The following is a 20,115-nucleotide window of genomic DNA, read 5'->3' as shown; positions in this document are numbered from 1 at the left end:
AGGAGAGGGAGTGGTCATGGTGAAACATCCAATCATTTGGTATCTCTGGAAAGCCCTGAATGTGCTCTGTACAGGACATCCAGACTTAAAACTGTGACATGTGAGGTCTCAGAGAAATTCACTAAAATATAATGTCCACTACAGAGGCAAAAAGTCCATAGCTGGGTCTCAGGAGGCTAAACATTATATTAATGTCAAGGTTTCCCAAACTGGGATTTGTAAAGAAACTGCAGGGGGTTCATGAGTTTAAGCTATAATTAATTAAATCATATAAATGTTAAATTAAAAAAAGTCATTATAAAATCAATCAAAATAAAACACTTACTAAAAAAAAAAATATATATATATATATTTTTTTTTTTGTTTTTGTTTTGTTTACCCGCATGTCATGTGACCATAACCAATGATACTTAAAATCTTATTTTAAAATCTTAGGTGTACTTTAAGTAAATATATTAGGTGAAAGAGGATCAGATGAGAAAAAAAGTTATTTGTGAATTTGTGAATTCATTTTAATGTGTTTGAACAACAAAAGCCTTCTAAAGACATGGAAAAATATGGTTAAATAACCTACAGAGTGCTAATTCAAATAAAAATGAATGTGTTCATCAGAATTTTATGCAATGTTGAAACACTTCTTAAACCTGAAATGATTTTTGTAAATCAGTGGTCAAATGCAGTGTAGCACCTGACTAATGACTGGTCTCTGTGTGAACGTCCACAAAACTGGGAGACTTTCTCAATGAAGCAGTAGGCTATTTCAGAAAGGAACATTTAAAAGATGAAAAAGAGGAATTAGGGAGAATCAATAAATGATGAATAATTTATTGCTGTTGTGTAAATAATACGTAATCATGTAATCCATAAAACAGCAACTGTAGTCTGATTACGAGTATTTTAAAATGGAATTGAATCTAACTTTTGGAATCTGATTACGTAATCCAGATTACATGGAATCAGTTACTACCCAGCTCTGGACGCAGCACATAATTGCATGAAACACAAATGTGACCCAGGACCACAAAACCAGTCATAAGGGTCAAATTTTGGAAATTGAGATTAATGCATCATCTGAAAGCTGAATAAATAAGCTTTCCATTGATGTATGGTTTGTTAGGATAGGACAATATTCAAACAACTTGTAAAAGTGAATGTAGCATCCTATGACCCCTTTAAATATGTGCACGCCTGTATTTATTCTGTTTCTATTGGTTGTGGTAATTACTTGGCATAGGCTTTCTCCACCAGTGCACTCCAGAACTCGTTACTGTCGTTAGAGTGGCAGTAGATGAGCGTCCCGTTTGCGGTTGGCAGTCGGTCATCAATAACAACATCCACCCATTCTCCAAAACGCCAGAACCGAAAGTGAAAAATCCCAGCATAGCTCTCCGGCTTCTGCTTGTCCCATTCCTGGTCCTTCCAATCTGGGATAACCTGTGAACAGACGAAATACTGCTTTTTATATCTGGAGGCAACTAAATGCACACTGCCAAACCTATGGAAAAAAACGGTGAATAAAAACCATAAAAACATGGAATTATAAGAGCTTCATACAGTGAAAGCTCAAGAACATGCATAGAAAACACAAAACGAAAAAAGAAAATCGGAAATTAATTTCTGATGAAATAATTGTTTTGCATAAATTAACCCTATTTAAAGCAATGCTATTTTACTATTAAATATAATTATCTTAGTATTTTATTTTAATTTTTGTTTTAGTAATTTTAGTACTTGACTTGTACTAGTTACTTGCCAATACAGTATATTTTTTTTTTTTTCCTTTAAGTTTTCCCATCTAATATTTATATTTTGTTTCAACTTTATTTCAACAACCCAAATTAAATTTCAATAGCATTAGTTTTACTTTTACTTAACAATAACAACACAGATTTTAAGGACATTTTCATGAGTTAAGCACATTTTAACATTCAATTCAGAATACTTTAATGCTATAAACTCAGTCTATAATAATAATAATAATAATAATACACTAAGTAAAGAATATATAAATCATAAGAGGCATTCGTTGCACTGCATTTACACTGAAAAATTTAATTGCGATATTTATTTATTTTTTATTTTATACTATATTTGGATGTTTACTGCATGACAATGTAATAAAAAATAATCAGACAAAAACTATATATAATAATAGGACAACAACAACAACAACAACAATAATAACAATAAGTAATAATAAATAAATGATGTAAAATGTCCATATGCATTTGGTAAAGGGAATGCGAGCATAGCATAGCATAGCATAGCATTAAAATAAAAAAAATTTAAAAAATAAAAAATAAAATAAAAATAATAATAATTAAAAAAAAAAAATAGAAAAAAAAAAAAAAAGAAAAGAAAAAAAGCAGTATTATCAATCAGATGCATATTTACATTAAAAAAAATAAAACAAATCCCTACCAAAAATTCAACGTTTTTGTGTGTTTGTTTTGCAGCAGTAAGCATCTGTTGCCTAGTGCTGCAACACGTCAAACACTAGCAGTGAATCTCCGGTTGGTTCGCTCCTCCTCCTGCTCCCAAACTCATCCAGAGGCTCAGAGACTGTGTGGCAGAATCAATAAAGTCCCCAACTAACCAGGCTTTTTGCCCCGTGGGGCCACAGAGGCGGGTGGAGCGGCGGCATGGAAAATGAAGTCTGAGAGAGGAGAGAGTTTATTCAATCACACACAGAGCACAAGCGCACCGAGACGATCCGCTCATGGGTTCAGAAACAGAGCTGAGCTTCGCTGAGGACCTGCAGCTGGCGGAGGTGATGCGTCTGAGGGTGCAGTCGCTACAGCAGAAGGGTCAGAAGCGGCAGGACGGAGAGCGGCTTCTGCTGCCACACGAGTCCGTCTACCGGCTGGACTTCAGCCAACAGGACCTGAGCTTCCTCCGCTGGAACACCAGCCTGCGAGGAACCGGACGCTTCACCGTCACCGGCATCTGCCAGCTCTGGACGCCCGATCTGACCAACCTGATGACCAGACAGCTGCTGGAGCCCATCGGCCAGTTCTGGAGGAACGCCGGGGATGCCGAGGACTCGCCCATCAAGTGTCTGGAGGCGGATATTCAGGAGTTCGGAGAGAGGATCGCGGAGCTGGCCAAGGTGCGCAAAGTCATGTACTTTCTGTTCGCTTTCAAGGAGGGAGCGACCAAAGAGAAAATCTCCTGCTCTTTGACCTTCCACAAAAACCATTAAGAGATCAAATCTCTCCAAGCATCGTATCCTAAAACCACAGACAGCTTAGATGTTCTCTGTGCTGGTTAAAAACCTTTTTATTTTCACAGATCGATCATAAAAACTTAGCTTCACTTAGTTTTGTTTCTTATCTTAAAGCAACTCTTTAGAAAGACTGTAAGTGCTTGCGTTTTGTTGGTGCACATGTAATCCAATGCAGTTTTGATGCTTCTAGACGGATGAATAAAATCTTTTAGTTTCTGTATGTGAATGCTTCGTTCTTGAGCACTGGAAGGTCAAGAGTCTCGAACCACAACACGTCCGGATCGATATCGGGAATCAATCGAAGCGCCCAGCTTTTGAACAAACTCCACGCATTAGTTCTGGGAAATCTGACTCACTGATTCTTTCCAACAGTTTGTTTCAATGAACTGATTCAAAAAGCCAATTCATCAGTTTGTTTGCGTCATCGAGTGTTTCCATTATACTTCTGGTGACATATTTGGTTGTATTAGTTGTATGAGACATACAAGCGGTTAAAGAATCACTCTAGCTGATTCAGTTCAGTTTGTGAGCAAGTTCATTCAAAGAATCATCTCAAAAGAACAATTCTGGCACATAAAACTATCAAAATGTTCTCTGTGTGCTATGAAACGTCAGCTAAACAGACAATGACAGGCACATTAAAATGATGCAAATATACTGTATGCATATGTAAATTTCTCACATTATCTATGAAAACTTTTTCGCCCAGGTACGAACGTCTATAACTCAAATGATGGTTAAAATAGATCATTTTTATTTAGATTGATCTTTTTAAAGAATTATTTTTGCGTTAAATAATAAAATGAAGTACTTGCATTACATTTCAGCTTGTCAACACAGCAAGCAGTTACACAGTTTTATGGATATTTCATGCAGCACTGAAAAGTTTTTTAAGTAAATAAACTATAAAAACATTTTTGTTAATGAACAATCAGACAAAAAATAAAAGATATTACATTGAAAATGTATTTTTATATTATATATTATTTACTATATCTATATACAGTATATAGCCTAAACTGCACGACAATCTATTGAAAATAAAAAACAAAAGTTGTAAATTGTAAATAAATGTAAATAAAGCAATTTAGCAGCATTATCAATCAGATGCATATTTAAATCATCAAAAAAAAAAAAAAATACTACAAAAAAAGTTGCCCTATGCTGCAACACAGACTATTATTTAATATATATCATACAGTACTGAAAAGTTTTTTTTTTAATCGTTGACTGAGACTATTATATATACTATATTAAATATACTACATATAAATATACTAAATATACTATATTTTTTTAAATAAAGGAAATATAAATATTACATGAAAATTTAGAAAAATGTGCCTTTAAGTTGAAACATTTTTAATTTAGTAACAGGATATAAAAAAACAATTAAACAAACTTAAATAGTAATATTTACAAACACGCAAACGCACAAAATTACTAAAGCTTAAGCAAAAATTAGTTACACTTCACTTTCAGGTGACATCTGAGGTATAATTCTATGGGTTAATTTGGGTAATTTAAGATGTAATCATACAAACAAGTACTAAGTAATATATCAATTAATTAAATGTACTTAATTTCAGGCTAGGGTTAGGATTAGGGCTTGGTTTAGTTGCATGTAATTATGCATAGTTTATTGTTATTTAGCAAGTACATGCATAACATGTATAACAAGGTCACTGTGAATAAGTGTTACCCCACAATTAAAAGATATTTTAAAAATACATTTATAAAAGCTAATTCCTAATAACGAGTAAAAACAACATAAAACAACACTTTACTTAAAGCCTTTATGTATAAGTTGTTTTAATGCATTAGTTATGCCTTGTAATGCACCTTATAATGTATTGTACAGTCTCATGAATAATTGTAACCACAGTTACTACATTATAACACTTTTCAATTCATTGTTACACTATGCATTTTAACAAGATATAATGCATTAACAAGATATAATGTATTACGATGCATGTTATGAATAATTATAATGCATGATATACCCTTTATAATGCAAAGGCGGCTTTAAGAAACAATTTAATTACATTTATTTTTTCACAGAGCTTGTTGCAATGCATTCTGGGATTGTCTTCTCTATTAAGATGTGATGCTGCCTTAATAAAATGGCCAAAATGAGGTCTTGAATGGCAACATAAGTTTGCACCCTACTTTTAAGACCAGTGTTAGCACGGTTAAATGCTGTCTCACTATGTGAGTGTGTGTCTTCAGGGGGATGCGTTACAGGACAGTAATTAGACCTCAGGAGGGAGATGAGTGTACAGCGGTGTGACAGCTTGTTTTAATGCATTAGTTATGCCTTGTAATGCACCTTATAATGCATTGTACAGTCTCATGAATAATTGTAACCACAGTTACTACATTATAACACTTTTCAATTCATTGTTACACTATGCATTTTAACAAGATATAATGCATTAACAAGATATAATGTATTACGATGCATGTTATGAATAATTATAATGCATGATATACCCTTTATAATGCAAAGGCGGCTTTAAGAAACAATTTAATTACATTTATTTTTTCACAGAGCTTGTTGCAATGCATTCTGGGATTGTCTTCTCTATTAAGATGTGATGCTGTCTTGAATGGCAACATAAGTTTGCACCCTACTTTTAAGACCAGCGTTAGCACGGTTAAATGCTGTCTCACTATGTGAGTGTGTGTCTTCAGGGGGATGCGTTACAGGACAGTAATTAGACCTCAGGAGGGAGATGAGTGTACAGCGGTGTGACAGCGACAGGTGCTTTAATGAGAGTTATGTGGAGCGACTGTAATCTCACGAGTGAACGGAAGTGCGTTAAAAAAACTCTTTCCATGTACTCGGATCTGGAAATGTGTTACACAGGGAAACAAACGAGGAAACGTCTCGGGGGAGGCCATGTTTGCCCACGATTGCGCGTCGTGTGTGGACACAAATGAACATGTGATAACCCCAAGTCTCCAATTAGTCGCATCTGATTCTCTCGAAACAAGACTCGTCCTAATAACGCAGCGTTTGCTCGGTAAGCACATCCCAAGGCTCACTCTGGAAGAATTACAGTGCAGCTATAATGAGGAAACATCACGTTCTGTGTGAAATTATGAGCTCACTGGACCGCTGTATAAACAATAGCAATCAAACACTCAGCAGAGGTTGAGATTTCATGAAAAATAACACATTCGTTATTTGTTAGAAAACTATTTGTGTATTTCACACTGTGTCCGATGTTTTGTCAATATCGCAAAAATGGCTTGTGATTGTTTTGGAAACATTATGTTGTTATTATTAACTAAAACTCACACTAAAACTAATAAAAAATTGCTTTGGCGAAATAATACAAAGCTGAAATAAAATTAAGATTTTGAAAAAAAAAAAAAACTCTCCCCGAGGCAATATTCCTATTTTCATTCAAGTACTACGAAAAAGACTAAAACTAAAACTGAAAAACAAATTAATTAAAGACACATAGAGAAATAGAAAAACTAATAATAATACTAAATCTAAAGCTGAAATTAAAATGTATTAAAGTTGAATCAGAATATTAAAAACTAATAAAATACTTACAATTTTTTTTTTAATTGAAAAAAATAGTCAAATAGAAATATTAGAAAAATTATCAAACTAAAAATAAAATGAAACTACAAACCAACCAGTAATGTGTTTTGTAAAGAAAATACTTGTAAATAATTTTGTAATGCTTTTTAAACAAAAAAAATTTTTTTTGCAAAGAAAAAAAACTGTAAAGTCACCTTGCAATTTAATAAAAATAGAAATATTTCTAACAAATATCCACTTTATTTCTGAACGCAGAAGTAAGCCTATGGGCAAGACTTCTGGTTCATTAGCCGCTATTAGGGAAATAACGAGAAGAATAACAATGTGCAGTAAATGTCAAAACTGTTTGCATTACAAACAAACCAGTGTGTTCATAATTAAGATAATGCATAAAAATAATATGGTAAGACACACCAGTTTGCAATCTCAAGCAGCAAAACGAGAGGTTTTAAACAGCTTAAAAATCACTGGATGCGGATGAGACCGGAAGCCAGACACATTAAACTGACCAATGACCACGACCGCTCTTACGGGAAAAATAAGGTGGATAAAAACACATTCAGACAAAATAACATAATTAGTTATTTTAATTCCAGTGAAGGTGGATAATTAGCATTAGCCATCACTGGCGTCAAAACAAGAAATTAAAATTCGCCAAGAGTTCTTGCGTTCTGTTTGAGCTATTATTTTAATTAAAATGTATTTGTTTTAAATTTTGAATTGAATGGTCAAAAGTTTAGAATAATTATGATCGTTTGTGTTTGAACGCAGTCTCTTCTGCTCTCCAACGCTGCTTTTTTCAAATTAAAATTACAGTAAAAATCTGAAATATTATTACAATTTAAAATAACTGTTGTCTATTGTAATATATTCTAAAATGCAATTTATTCCTGTGATGCAAAACTGAATTTTCAGCAGCTGGTCTTCAGAGTCGCATGATCCTTTCCTAACTTTCAACCAGTAGCGTATATGCATTTGGCAGATTTATTAATTTTTTATCCAAAGCAACTCACATTGCATTTAAGATGCACATTTTATCAGCTCATGCATTTCCTGGGAAATGACCTTGGCGTTGCTCACATCATGATCTAATTATTTATACAGTTTTTTACAGTATCTCATAAAACATGACAAGTTGCAAGTGTTACAAAGAGCGGTAACTAGGTAGAAGTTATCATGGTAACTAAGCACTAATGGTATGAACTCACCTTCTGCCACAGAGCTTCTCTGGAGGCCAGACTGGAGCAGGCTGCCACAAACCAGCAGTTTCCCAGCTGCCCCTGGTGCAGGTCATGAGCACTGATCCCGTTCACAAACAAGTGCGGGTCTTCACACAGCTCCTGTCACACAGACAGACAAAGAGCCAGTTACAGAAGCGCAGGGCCGTGTGTTTGTCCGCTGTCAACGGCTGCTTAATGTTCATTTAATAAGCCTTTAAAAGATTAGTTTAGTTTTCTCCTGAACTGCATGTGCAAACACAGGGAAGCTGGTTTTTCTGGTTAAAAGTCAACATGAAATTCTAGATATTCAAACAAAAACAAAAAAACAGAATTGAATTGGTGAGCATCTCAATATAAAAGTCAACAAGCATTAAAATTGTTAACAGCTGACTTGTTTTTATATGCATTCATGCTTACAGCCTGGTGAAGTTTTCCAGTGAAATAGTTTTATTGCAATGGTAATATTTTATATTTGATCAATATTTTTATGCAGTAATAACAATAATATAACATCAATATTAATATATTGTATTATAATATAAATTATGATGATGATTATTATTATTCTATACAAATGTTAAATCAAAATATAAAATATTACCATTGTAATAAAACTATTTCACTGGAATAAACTGTAAAATGTTTTATTACAAGGGAAATTTTATATTTTACTTAATATTTAATACTAATAATATAATAATAAACATCAATATTCATATATTGTTATTGTATTACAATACAAGAAACCACTATATTTTCATTAATCAATGATACTTAATTTTATTTTACAGTGAAATTGTTTTTTTATTTTAAAAGTATTTTTTAAATTTATTTATTAATGTTTTTGCTTTGTTTGTTTGTGTTTAAAGCTCAGTGTTTACTATGTAGGGCTGCATAGTTGGGCCTAAAAATGTATATATTGTCATTTTATATCAATGTGATAATAATACTGATAAAATTATTAGTATTATATTAACTATAATATTATATTTTATAACTATTAATTATATTTCATTAACTAATACAAATATTTGTATTTATAAATATAAATATATATATATATATACACTTATTTTGCAGCCCTACATAGTAAACATGGAGCTTTAAACACAAACAAACAAAGCAAAAAAAAAAAAAACTTTTAAAATGCAATGACCAAAAAAAAAAAGTTATTTGTTATTTTTATATTTTAAGTTATTTTCCCCCCAAATGCTTCAGCCTAAATGAGACACAGCCACTGATTATTCCTTCTCCCTGCACAGCTTTACTCAACACAACCTCTCTAGCATTATTTCAGATGCTGAAGAAATCAACAGCTGCAGTGAGGAAGAGTTGCTTCACGAGTGAAGGCCTGATGTGCCACCGGCCCGAGTGAACTAAACAGACTTCTGCTTCAGCAAACAGGAGGTTTCCGGTGGGCGGAAGATTGCATTGCACTTGTTCAACGACATTGCACTCACATGCCTGAACAGAAGTCCGTCATTCATGATGCACGGAGAAACAGGGAGTGTCCTGAATACATGAAGCAATGCAACGCTGCTCTGTGTGACCTGCTAAATGGTGTTTACTACTCTAATGCTCGTGTTTCTCAAAGACTGTGAGTTTGTGCTGTTACTTTACTGAGTGACCAAACCTGCCGGATGATAAAACAGGCAGACAATCAAAACCAAACAATCTACAGATGAAAATCATTGTGCAAACACGGTTACATTAGCAAGCTTTAAGCTTGTCTAACACTGACAGTCCATTCAAGGATTACTTAAAACCTCAGGCATATTTAACTAAATGGACTGCCAAAAAGCCTTTAATGGACTGGATTCAGTTTTAAATGACAACGATGTTTTAGGCTTGTTTTTGTGTAATGAGCTTCAGCTAAATGCTGCTGAAATCAGAAGGAGGAAGAGAAAACACACATTTCATACAGTACATGACATGAAATTAGATTAAATTTAAGTTTTTTCATTATTTTAAGACCTTCTGCTCTAAAGGCTTTCGCTTAAATTGTGCCTATTCATGAATTTCCGAGGACTTGTCACACAAGCTGGTTAACGATGCTAATATTTCATGCAGTCATATTCAGTGTGACTTGATAATATACACTACTGTTTAAAATACACGGGTCAATCAAAATAAAAACAGCAATAAAGACGTTTATAATGTTACAAAAGATTTCTGTTTTAAGTTTCTATTCATCTGTGAATCCTGAAAATTAAGAGTATTATTGTATATGACGGTTTCCACAAAAATATTGTGCAGCACGACTGTTTTCAACATTGATAATAATCAGAAATGTTTCTTGAGCAGCAAATCAGCATATTAGAATGATTTCTGAAGATCACGTGACACTGAAGACTGGAGTAATGATGCTGAAAATACAGCTTTGATCACAGAAATAAATTACATTTCAACAGATATTCACATAGAAAACATTATTTTACATGCAATAATATTTAACTGTTTTTACTGTATTTTTGATCAAATAAATGCAGACTTGGTGAGCAGAAGATACTTTTTTTTTCAGTCAGACTTTGAATGGTAGGGTACTGAATATTGCATATGAAATCAGTTTTTATTTGTATTTTTTGGTTTATTTATATACACCCTGGCTCAGGTTTATTGACATGCTAAGAAAACATTTATTTATCACACACAAGACTCCAGTTATGACAGCTGCAGGAAACCATTCCTGTACACAAACCTTTCCTCATGCACATTTCTAAACAATAACTATTATAATCTTTGGCTAAATATAATATCATCAAGCGTTCACTGTATGAAGAGGTTATTGTTTAACTGTAAACACATGTATCTGGCATGAGTTTAAATGCGTAAGTAACACAAGATCTACGGCCACACCTTTCATAAACGCACAGATCAGATATGATTAATGACAACGAGCAGGTTATTTAGGAGATGGGTTTAGTCTAAACAGCCACCTTCCACTGATTCAAGTGCATTATTGGTTATGAAAGGGCACTAATTATCAAATCTTTGGATGAATCAGTGCTGTTTGCTAACTATTGTTTTGCTCATACTTTAAAGCTTGTATTTTAATCCTGAACGTTACGTGTTAAATGTTAGAATTTACGAAATAAATAAAATAATAAAATAGTTCACATGTATAAGTATCAGATTTATTAAATACATTTGGTTAGAAAATAATTGTATTTATTTAATAATAAAATAGGGTGATCCTTGATAACAAACATAATAAATAAAATCATAAATAATAAAATCGGGGGAAAAGACCAATATCAACTTACATACTTTAATCCTGAACATTAAGTGTTAAATTATCAAATTTATTAAATAAATCTGACTACAAAATAATTAGATGTAATAATAAAATAGGGAAAATAGACCAATATAAAGTTTCAAAATGTAATCCTGAAATGTAAATGTTGAATTATCAGATTTGCAAAATGAATTGGATTTTAAAATAGTTTTATTTAAAAATAAAATAGGCAAAATAGACCAATATCGAGTTTCATACTTCAGTTCTGAATGTTAAGTGTTAAACTATCAAAATAAATGTGATTATAAAACAAATTTAATAAAATAGGGAAAACGGACTAATATCAAGTTTCATACTTTAACCCTAAACGTTAAGTGTTAAATTATGAGATTTATTAAATAAATTGGATTATAAAATAATTTTATTTATTTAAAAAATAAAATTGGTAAAATAGACCAATATCAAGTTTCATACCTCAGTCCTGAACTTTAAGAATTAAATAATCAAATTTCTTAAAAAAAAAAAAAAAAAGGATTATAAACTACATTTAATAGAATAGGTAAAGTAGACTAATATCAATTTTCATACTATAATTCCGAACTTAATGTGTTAAATGATCAGATTCATGGAATAAATTGGATTATAAAATAATTACATTTATTCATTAATACAAATGGGAAAACAGACCGACATTTTCAGACGAAACTAAACTAGATTACAAACTAAACACAAACAGATTCACATTATGCAATAAATGACTAGTAGATAGTAGAATGTGCATCTTAAAACCTGCAGTTGTTTCTTACCTTCGGCCTCTTCCAGGTGACTTTTCCGATGCGGTTTCCATGATAGAAGAGCGACTGGTCCACAGCGGGGAAGCCGGGGTCTTCAAACAGAGTCCTGTTCTGCTGGCACTGTTTCCTCAGGGCTGAGAAGTGCTGCTCTTCAAACGAGAACATCCCGCAGTCTGGAACCACACGCAGACAGAAGATGGTAATGCAGGTTATTGAGCGGAGCGCTGGGATCGGTTTACTGCAACATCCCTTACTCTGCCTGATCGCTTCTGACATAAGGGTGCGTTTTAAGAAGAAACAGCCTATGGTTGTTATTCAGAACAAGAACTGAGTTATGGCTGTCATTTATATCATAGAGCAAAAAGCCTGATGTCGAAACACTGTTTTGGATATGTTTCTCAGGCCTGAATGACATTTAACACAGTTTGACATTAAAGGAATAGGTGACCCCAAAATTCAAATTTGCCTTCAGGTTATCCAAGATGTAGATGAGTTTGTTGAGAAATGTCTCACAAAATCCAGCCACATATTTGTTTAGAGCTGTTTAAACGCTGCTTGATCTGTGCAGATTTCTCTCCTGACTCACACCAGAACACTTTTTCACTGGAGGAAGCGTTATTATGGACTTGTGTATTCGGATTTGAGTTAAAAACGTCAGAATGCTGGATTTGTCTCAGCTTTTGTCTTCTCCAGATATTCACTGATGGACTGGAGTGCTGTGGATTACTTGTGGATTTATTGTGATGTTTTTATCAGCTGTTTGGACTCTCATTCTGACGGCACCCATTCACTGCAGAGCATCCATTGCTGAGACACTGATGCAGTGCTACATTTCTCCAAATCTGATGAAGAAACAAACTCATCCTGATCTTGGATGATCTGAGGGTGAGCACTTTTCCAGCAAATGTTCATTTTTGGGTGAACTGTTCCTTTAAGAACACACTGTAAAATTAACACAAATGTGAAAACGCAGGTGTTTGGACATTCTGGTTATCTTGTTTTGTTTAAAATAAAATAATATGGGGTTTATGGCAAGCACTACAGGTTAACAGGGTTAAAATTTAATAGGAATAAAACTAATGTAAGTGATACAGGAGAAAATCCTATGGCCTTTGAAAATACGTATTGTAATTGAAATCTACAGACCATAAAGTGATAAAGTGTCATAAAATAAACACTTTAATATGTATTCTGGATGTTTTCTTTCCACTAGTCTGAAAAAAAATACACATTATGGAAGCAAAATTGTTTTGCATTAAGAAAATAATACAGGTTTGGAACAACATGTTGGGAATGATTCCTCATGTAAAACTGTTTAACATTCACGCTAAAAGCCACATGAGCCGTTAGACATGAGTCAGTATCACACTGTCAAACCAGAACATCCAAAAAGGGGAAAAAATTCTGAAATTGTCTCCAAGCATCTGATAAACACGACTGGGCCCTCCTTTAGTTTACTGTACGCTTCTGCTTTCTGCTCTGGTGTTTATCACTCTTGACGGAGCACCAGAAGTCGTCCTGCAGGATTTACAAATGGAAGACAAACCCCATTCACATCTGCACACAGCCATAAAAGCATTACACACGACTGAGAGAGAGAAAAGATCGATACGGAGCTCAGATGAATCTGTTTATGACACCATACACCCATCCAGACCGGAATTACCGAACCACATCATCATCACACGGATAGCACAAGAAGACAAACACAATATAACCTTTCACAACACACAGACCTTCAGGATCACGAGAACGAGACAGAGGGTGCGTCTTTAACTGGTGCCATTTATTTGGGCAGTTAGAAAGCATCTGAAAACTTAAAATGACTCATTGTCATTGCATTATAAAATAAAATATCAAATCATGTGTCATCAGTGATCAAATCTCTTATTTCAAGGACTGAAGCAACTCAGGTTTACTTGATTATCCATAAATCATTTTTTAGAAATGTGAGCATCAAATATGATCAAACATTTATTTTTGCATCTCTCAATCAGCACTGTAATGCATTGCATAATATGTTTTGAAGCTACAGAGCATTGATCATAAAATTAAGCATTTAAAGATCATCTTACTAAGACGTATTATTGGAGATATAGAATGATGACTGATATTTATGTTATATTATGTAAGTATCTGCTGTACTGTTATAAAGATCTCATTGATTTATATTACAGGCTATAAAAATGTTTTTTTGGCCATATAAATATCAGCATCAGCACAACATTGCATATTTTTGCTCAGTTTGGGCCTTTGAAATTAACTGAGCTGTTTTTACTCCTTGAGCTCCATACTCTCACTGTATCATACTATATGAGTCATAAAAACCTTAAGCATTAAATATGATACAAAACATAAAACACATATGAAAACATTTTTTTTAAATATGTCTAAAATGTATTATTCTATACAAATCTGACTATTATATTACTCCTTAAGCATTAAATATGATACAAAACATAAAACACATATGAAAACATTTTTTTTTAAATATGTCTAAAATGTATTATTCTATACAAATCTGACTATTATATTACCTGATATGTCAGGATTTACATGATTTTAGTGGATGTATGAAGTCAAGTTTAATTTTATTAAAAATTGTAAGTGTCATTTAAGCATCCCCATTTTTTTTTTTTTTTTGGTGAATGAAACAAAAAACCTTATGCAGTTCATAAACAAGTCTGTTTATGTACAGTACAGATTGTAGCTAACTTATTGTTAGAGGGACAATACGTAGGTCAGTATGTTTGGAATGTTTCGCGTTCAATACAAAGTACTGAATATAACGTTACATTGTATCAAATGTACTAAAGCAAGGTTCCCGTATGTTTTGCAAATGTTTGTAACTATCGCAAATTTAAAACTAGATTGCACTCACAAGACTTCATTCATGAGTTTTCCAGGCTTGGAAACCACAATTTAAACAATTCTTCATATGCGAATTAGTCATAAATATAGACCCCGGTCAAATGTATCACTATATGAAGTGCATTACAAACTGTTACAATGTAACTCCTCTCTTCTCAACGTTCCACACACACGCAAACAAACTACAACTAAACACTAAATGCGTTCAAAACAGCTGAAAACACCGCGGATACGTGCGCTTTTGGGTCTTTTTTGAGTGAAGCCACATGGACACCTCACACACTCACACTCATTTGAAAAATACCCACTAAATATGATCTGTAATGATGCAAGAACCTTAAATGCCGTCATTTACCTGCAAAACTCTTCCTGCTTGAGGATATTCAAATGAGGTATGAACAGATGATGTTTCTTATGATTTACTGCTCCATACACACAAACACACACGCATGTCCACAGGTTTCTCCTCAGTCCTCCAGAGACTGTGTGTTTAATTCCTCGTGTTTCATGTTCTCTGTGTTCTGAGTCTGAGGGAGGGGCCTTCACTGCTCACACTCGTGTGTGTGTGTGTGTGTGTGTGTGTGTGTATGTGTGTACCTGGTATTTATCACGTTATGGGGACCAAATGTCCCCACAAGGATAGTAATACTAGTACATTTTGACCTTGTGGGGACATTTTTGAGGTCCCCATGAGGAAACAAGCTTATAAATCATACAGAATGAGTTTTTTTGAGAAAGTAAAAATGCACAAAGTTTCCTGTGAGGGGTAGGTTTAGGGGTAGGGTTGGTGTAGGGCAATAGCACATACAGTTTGTACAGTATAAAAACCATTACGCCTATGGAATGTCCCCATAAAACATGGAAACACAACATGTGTGTGTGTGTGTGTGTTTCTGCAACTCATCACAATTCATCAGAAGGGAAACACGGGGCCATCGAGCCACATAATCAAACTTTTCTGAGAAACAATGTGGCCTTTTACGCGCTGTTTAGAGTTTTGCTGTCATTTTAGATTCAGCTTTCTACAGGCAGCTAAGAAAAGCAAGACAAAAAATGAAAGAAAAACACAAAACGTGTAGTTTTAGCGAGCATATGGTGATGTTTAAGTTTCCTGCTGCCACCGTGTGGCAAAAACACGAATGTTTCATGAGGCTCGCTGTAGAAATAGATCAAGCAGGTAGAATCGAGATTACTATGAAATGCAGTTTAAAGTAGACATGGCAGCCTGAAAGTTGTCTATATACAATCACATAGTATAATAAACTTGGCGGGCGTCGTGATCTGCAACATCCATAAAAGACCAGCAACTAATTAACTCTGAAAATAATTGTATACAATTTATGTGGAGAAAACGCATTTAGATCAATGAACTAAAATACACCTTTCTCTTTCCTTTTTTCCATATGAAAGAAAGAAAGAAAGAAAGAAAGTCGCAAGAGAGAAGATACAAATTACAAGTTCTAAATCAGTGGTTCTCAACTGCTTCAGGACCCAAATCTTACATCTTAAAGCACAGTTTTAAAACTGTTTACTGAACTAAATTAACAAAATGTCCTTAAAATACAACATTCAAATGCATTGAAATGGCTCAAATACTGGCCCAAATACATAAAGTATGCTTAGATGCACAGCCTTTGACTTCAACATCAAAAGGGAAAACCTTCGTTCTTTCTTTGTACCCTTTTCAAAAGTCTGTATGTAAAAAGTGTAAAAAAAAAAGTAAAAGTTTTTTTTTTATTATTATTTTTTCAGTATTCAACATTGTTTTTCCACATGCACCACTGACGGAAATGTATAATCAATATTGCCAAAAATGACTTTTCTGCTGCTGTATTGCATTGAATGGATCAAATGTTTGATTTTTTTTTTAAATAACAGAATGCTGGATTGTCAATTTCCCATTTGTTCTTCTGCATACATAATGAGACAAATAATGTTACTAATGACCCAAAGCTCACATTCTTCAACCATAAACCGCCTCTAACTGTTATGACATAAACTCAAACATTTGGAAAACATGCACATGACAGCCTATTACTGAAGAGAAAAATGTTAATCTTTAAACACGGAGCACGAGATGAAATATAAGAGCTGTCATGTGAGGACTGTACTTTACTCCTCTCTCAGAGAAAACTACAGACTTCAGCACTCCTGCTGTGAGTTTTTGACTGGCTGATCTATACTTTATGCCATATATCTACATGATTTTACATTTCAAAACAGTCAGAAATTTTGTTTTTTTGACATACTATGAACTTCAGATTTTGTCTGTGTTTTGTGAAGTCAAACCAGTGGGGCAGCTGTATATATTTTTTTAGTTTTATATTTATGCAATTATTAATAATGCAATAATATTGGTAATAGCAGTCAAAAACACACTGAACTTCTCAGTTTCTTCTAGACACCATGGAGTTGAGCATCAGTTCTCTGGTGGCTTTGATTCTCTTCTGGGGTTCTCTGTGTGTCAAATCTAAAACTGCAGCACACAGAAACCCTCAAGAGTCGCTGCAGACTCTGATGAGCTCTCAAATAAACCGTCTGCAGGTCAGACCTGAAAACTCAGCTCACATTCATCCAGGACAAAAGCTGACGCTTCGGTGCCAAAGTCAAGGAGATGAAGGTGAGCTGCACAAAAAGACAGGAATGTCTTTCTACAACATGCTGGAAGTCTATAATCTTATTCCATTTTCTTAATTATTAAACGCAAAATTATTACATTTTACATACATTGTAGTGTTGAGTGCATTCGTCTTGCTTAACCATTCAACTCCAAGTTGGTAGTAAAAATATTTGAATTTATGGAAAATTTTAATTTATCAATAGATTACAAAAAGCATTTGGTCACATCAAGTATTTTTTATTTTTTTTGGCTTTGTTTTCTTATACCTATTTATAGAAAATGATGAAATCAGACTTGTGGAGAATTGTGAAAAATAAGGTATATAAAATAAACAGAAAATAAAACTATAAAGTGCATTTAGTTTGTTTGACCCGGTGTTATTTTATAATCATTGAGATACTGTTATAGTTTTTTTAATTATTCTATTCTATTTCATATATTTCTATATTTTAATTTCAGTTGAAGTTTTAGTAATTTTGTTGTGTGTTTTGGTCATTTTTAATAGTTTTTGTTTATTTGTCGTTATGGTTTTCATTTCAGTTTTAGTTTTAGTATTTTAGTGCATGAAGTTGAAAATGAGAAATGTTGACTTGGCATCTAGCTTTTTTATATTTTATTTAATTCCAGTGAGTTTACTTTATTTAAAGTATCAAATATATGTATCAAATAAGTATCAAGTATTATAATATATGTATATATATATATATGTGACCCTGGAACACACACACACACACACACACACACACACACACTCACTCACTCACACACACACACTTTTTTTAAATTATGTGCTTCCTTTCACTGACAATTTGTTGAAAAAGAACCCAAATTTAGCTCCATTTTCAGTGTTTTAAGCTATGAAACATACCTATTCAGTCGTGATGGTTGTATTCTTCTCTCCGCAGTGCTGGTGCAGTTTTGGCAGACACCTTTTGGTCTGTTTGACAGCTGTAACCACCAAAACAAAGACCCAGTGTACACATGCAATGGCACTTTGAAGATTTCAAGAGCCACATCCAGCCATGATGGACTCTATTACTGTGTCCGTCTGGACAAGATGAGCAAAACAATCGTGCCTTATAGAGTTAACGTAGTTCCCATCAAGAAACGGCAGAGGAAGACCAGGGAGGCAGGGGTTTACAGCGACACGGTGTCAGAAAGCCATTTCGCGGCAGCTGTGGCATCGTCAGTAATCGTGAGCTTTTTAGTAGCCTTCACACTCGGTGCATTCAGTAGATCCTACGTGATGAAGTGCCTACGAACTATAAGGGCCCGCATGCCTCATAGAAAACACAATCACATTAATGGACAGAAGAACTTACAAACCACCAGAGCACAAACTGACACAGTGTTCTTCCATAAAAACCAAACCGCTGGAGAAGACACTGTGGACACTGGTTTGGTTGCTCGGGAACGCATGGATGTTGATAATGCGGACGCTATTGGAAATGGTATAAACGAGTCAAATGAGCCTCAGAGTTGTGAAGGAGAAGAACAAACCCCACAGTTGAGATCAGCAGCTAGTCCACATCCAAAGAAGAAGATCCGCGTCATTAAAGTCTACAACTATGATGAAGAAGGGGCTCCATACAGCCATATCAAAGACTCAGGGATGGAGGGTGAAGACGAGGTCACTGACACGACTCAATGCAATCATGAAACAGTCTGAAGCTCTTTACATCAACCCAGACAGAGTCGACTGACGGCCAGACGATTCAAGCGGATGAAGACAGTGTTTCAGCTTCAGCAGGAGACACTGGAGACTCACAAACAGGCCGAGGGACACATTTATGACACTGAAAACACTGTATTTGTGGTTAGACCAGGCTGATCTGTCATTCAGCGTTTTCCTTTTTGAGTCTAAAACTACCACTAGCCTTATCAAGTGTACATTTAGATTCAGCTATTTTGTCTATATATATATATATATTCATAGAATAAATAAGCTTTCCATTGATGTATGGTTTGTTAGGATAGGACAATATTTGGCCGAGATACAACTTAATTTTGACCCATATAATGTATTGTTGGCTATTGCTACAAATATACCCCAGCGACTTAACACTGCTTTTGTGCTCCAGGGTCACATATTTATTTTTTTACAAGCATCAATTGTATGTTAAATGTGTTTCATGTATAGGCAATGTCACCTGTTCTTTCAAAAGTAGTAACTTTAAAAAAAAAAAGAAATTAATACTTTTATTCATCAAGGATGCATTAAATTGATCAAAAGTGCCAGTAAAAACATTTATAATGTTACAGACGATTTCTATTTCAAAGAAATGCTGTTTTTTGAACTTTCTATCATCTGTGAATCCTGAAAAATAAAATGTATCAGATTTTCCAGAAAAATATTTGATTGATAATAATCAGAAATGTTTCTTGAGCAGCAAATCAGCATATTAGAATGATTTCTGAAGATCATGTGACACTGAAGACTGGAGTAATGATGCTGAAAATACAGCTTTGATCACAGAAATAAATTACAGTTTAATATATATTCACATAGAAAACAGCTATTTTAAATTGTAATAATATTTCACATTTTTTACTGTATATCTGATCAAATAAAAGCAGCCGTGGTGAG

At 33.9% G+C, this 20,115-nt stretch overlaps 1 protein-coding gene and 1 pseudogene across 1 annotated transcript in view; one reads left to right on the top strand and one right to left on the bottom strand.

The window, feature by feature from the left end:
- LOC107713096 (calpain-5-like) overlaps positions 1–15,410 on the bottom strand; it is a 34,880-nt gene extending 19,470 nt beyond the window's left edge. Inside the window, exons 1-4 of the mRNA XM_016518530.1 lie at positions 15,264–15,410; positions 12,050–12,210; positions 7,997–8,128; positions 1,231–1,434 (exon numbers count right to left, since the gene is read on the bottom strand). Coding sequence (XP_016374016.1) covers positions 1,231–1,434; positions 7,997–8,128; positions 12,050–12,202 — 489 coding nt within the window. The 5' untranslated portion in view covers positions 12,203–12,210; positions 15,264–15,410. The remainder of the gene's footprint in view (positions 1–1,230; positions 1,435–7,996; positions 8,129–12,049; positions 12,211–15,263) is intronic.
- A 1,904-nt stretch (positions 15,411–17,314) lies between these two features.
- Positions 17,315–19,231, top strand: LOC107713089 (uncharacterized; annotated as a pseudogene).
- Positions 19,232–20,115: the final 884 nt, after the last annotated feature.

Source organism: Sinocyclocheilus rhinocerous, unplaced genomic scaffold (genome assembly GCF_001515625.1).
Source record: "Sinocyclocheilus rhinocerous isolate Xijiao unplaced genomic scaffold, SAMN03320098_v1.1 scaffold1093, whole genome shotgun sequence".
Lineage (NCBI taxonomy): Eukaryota > Metazoa > Chordata > Actinopteri > Cypriniformes > Cyprinidae > Sinocyclocheilus > Sinocyclocheilus rhinocerous.
The sequence above is the reverse complement of the archived record's forward strand: the minus strand, read 5'-3'. Positions and strand labels throughout refer to the sequence as shown.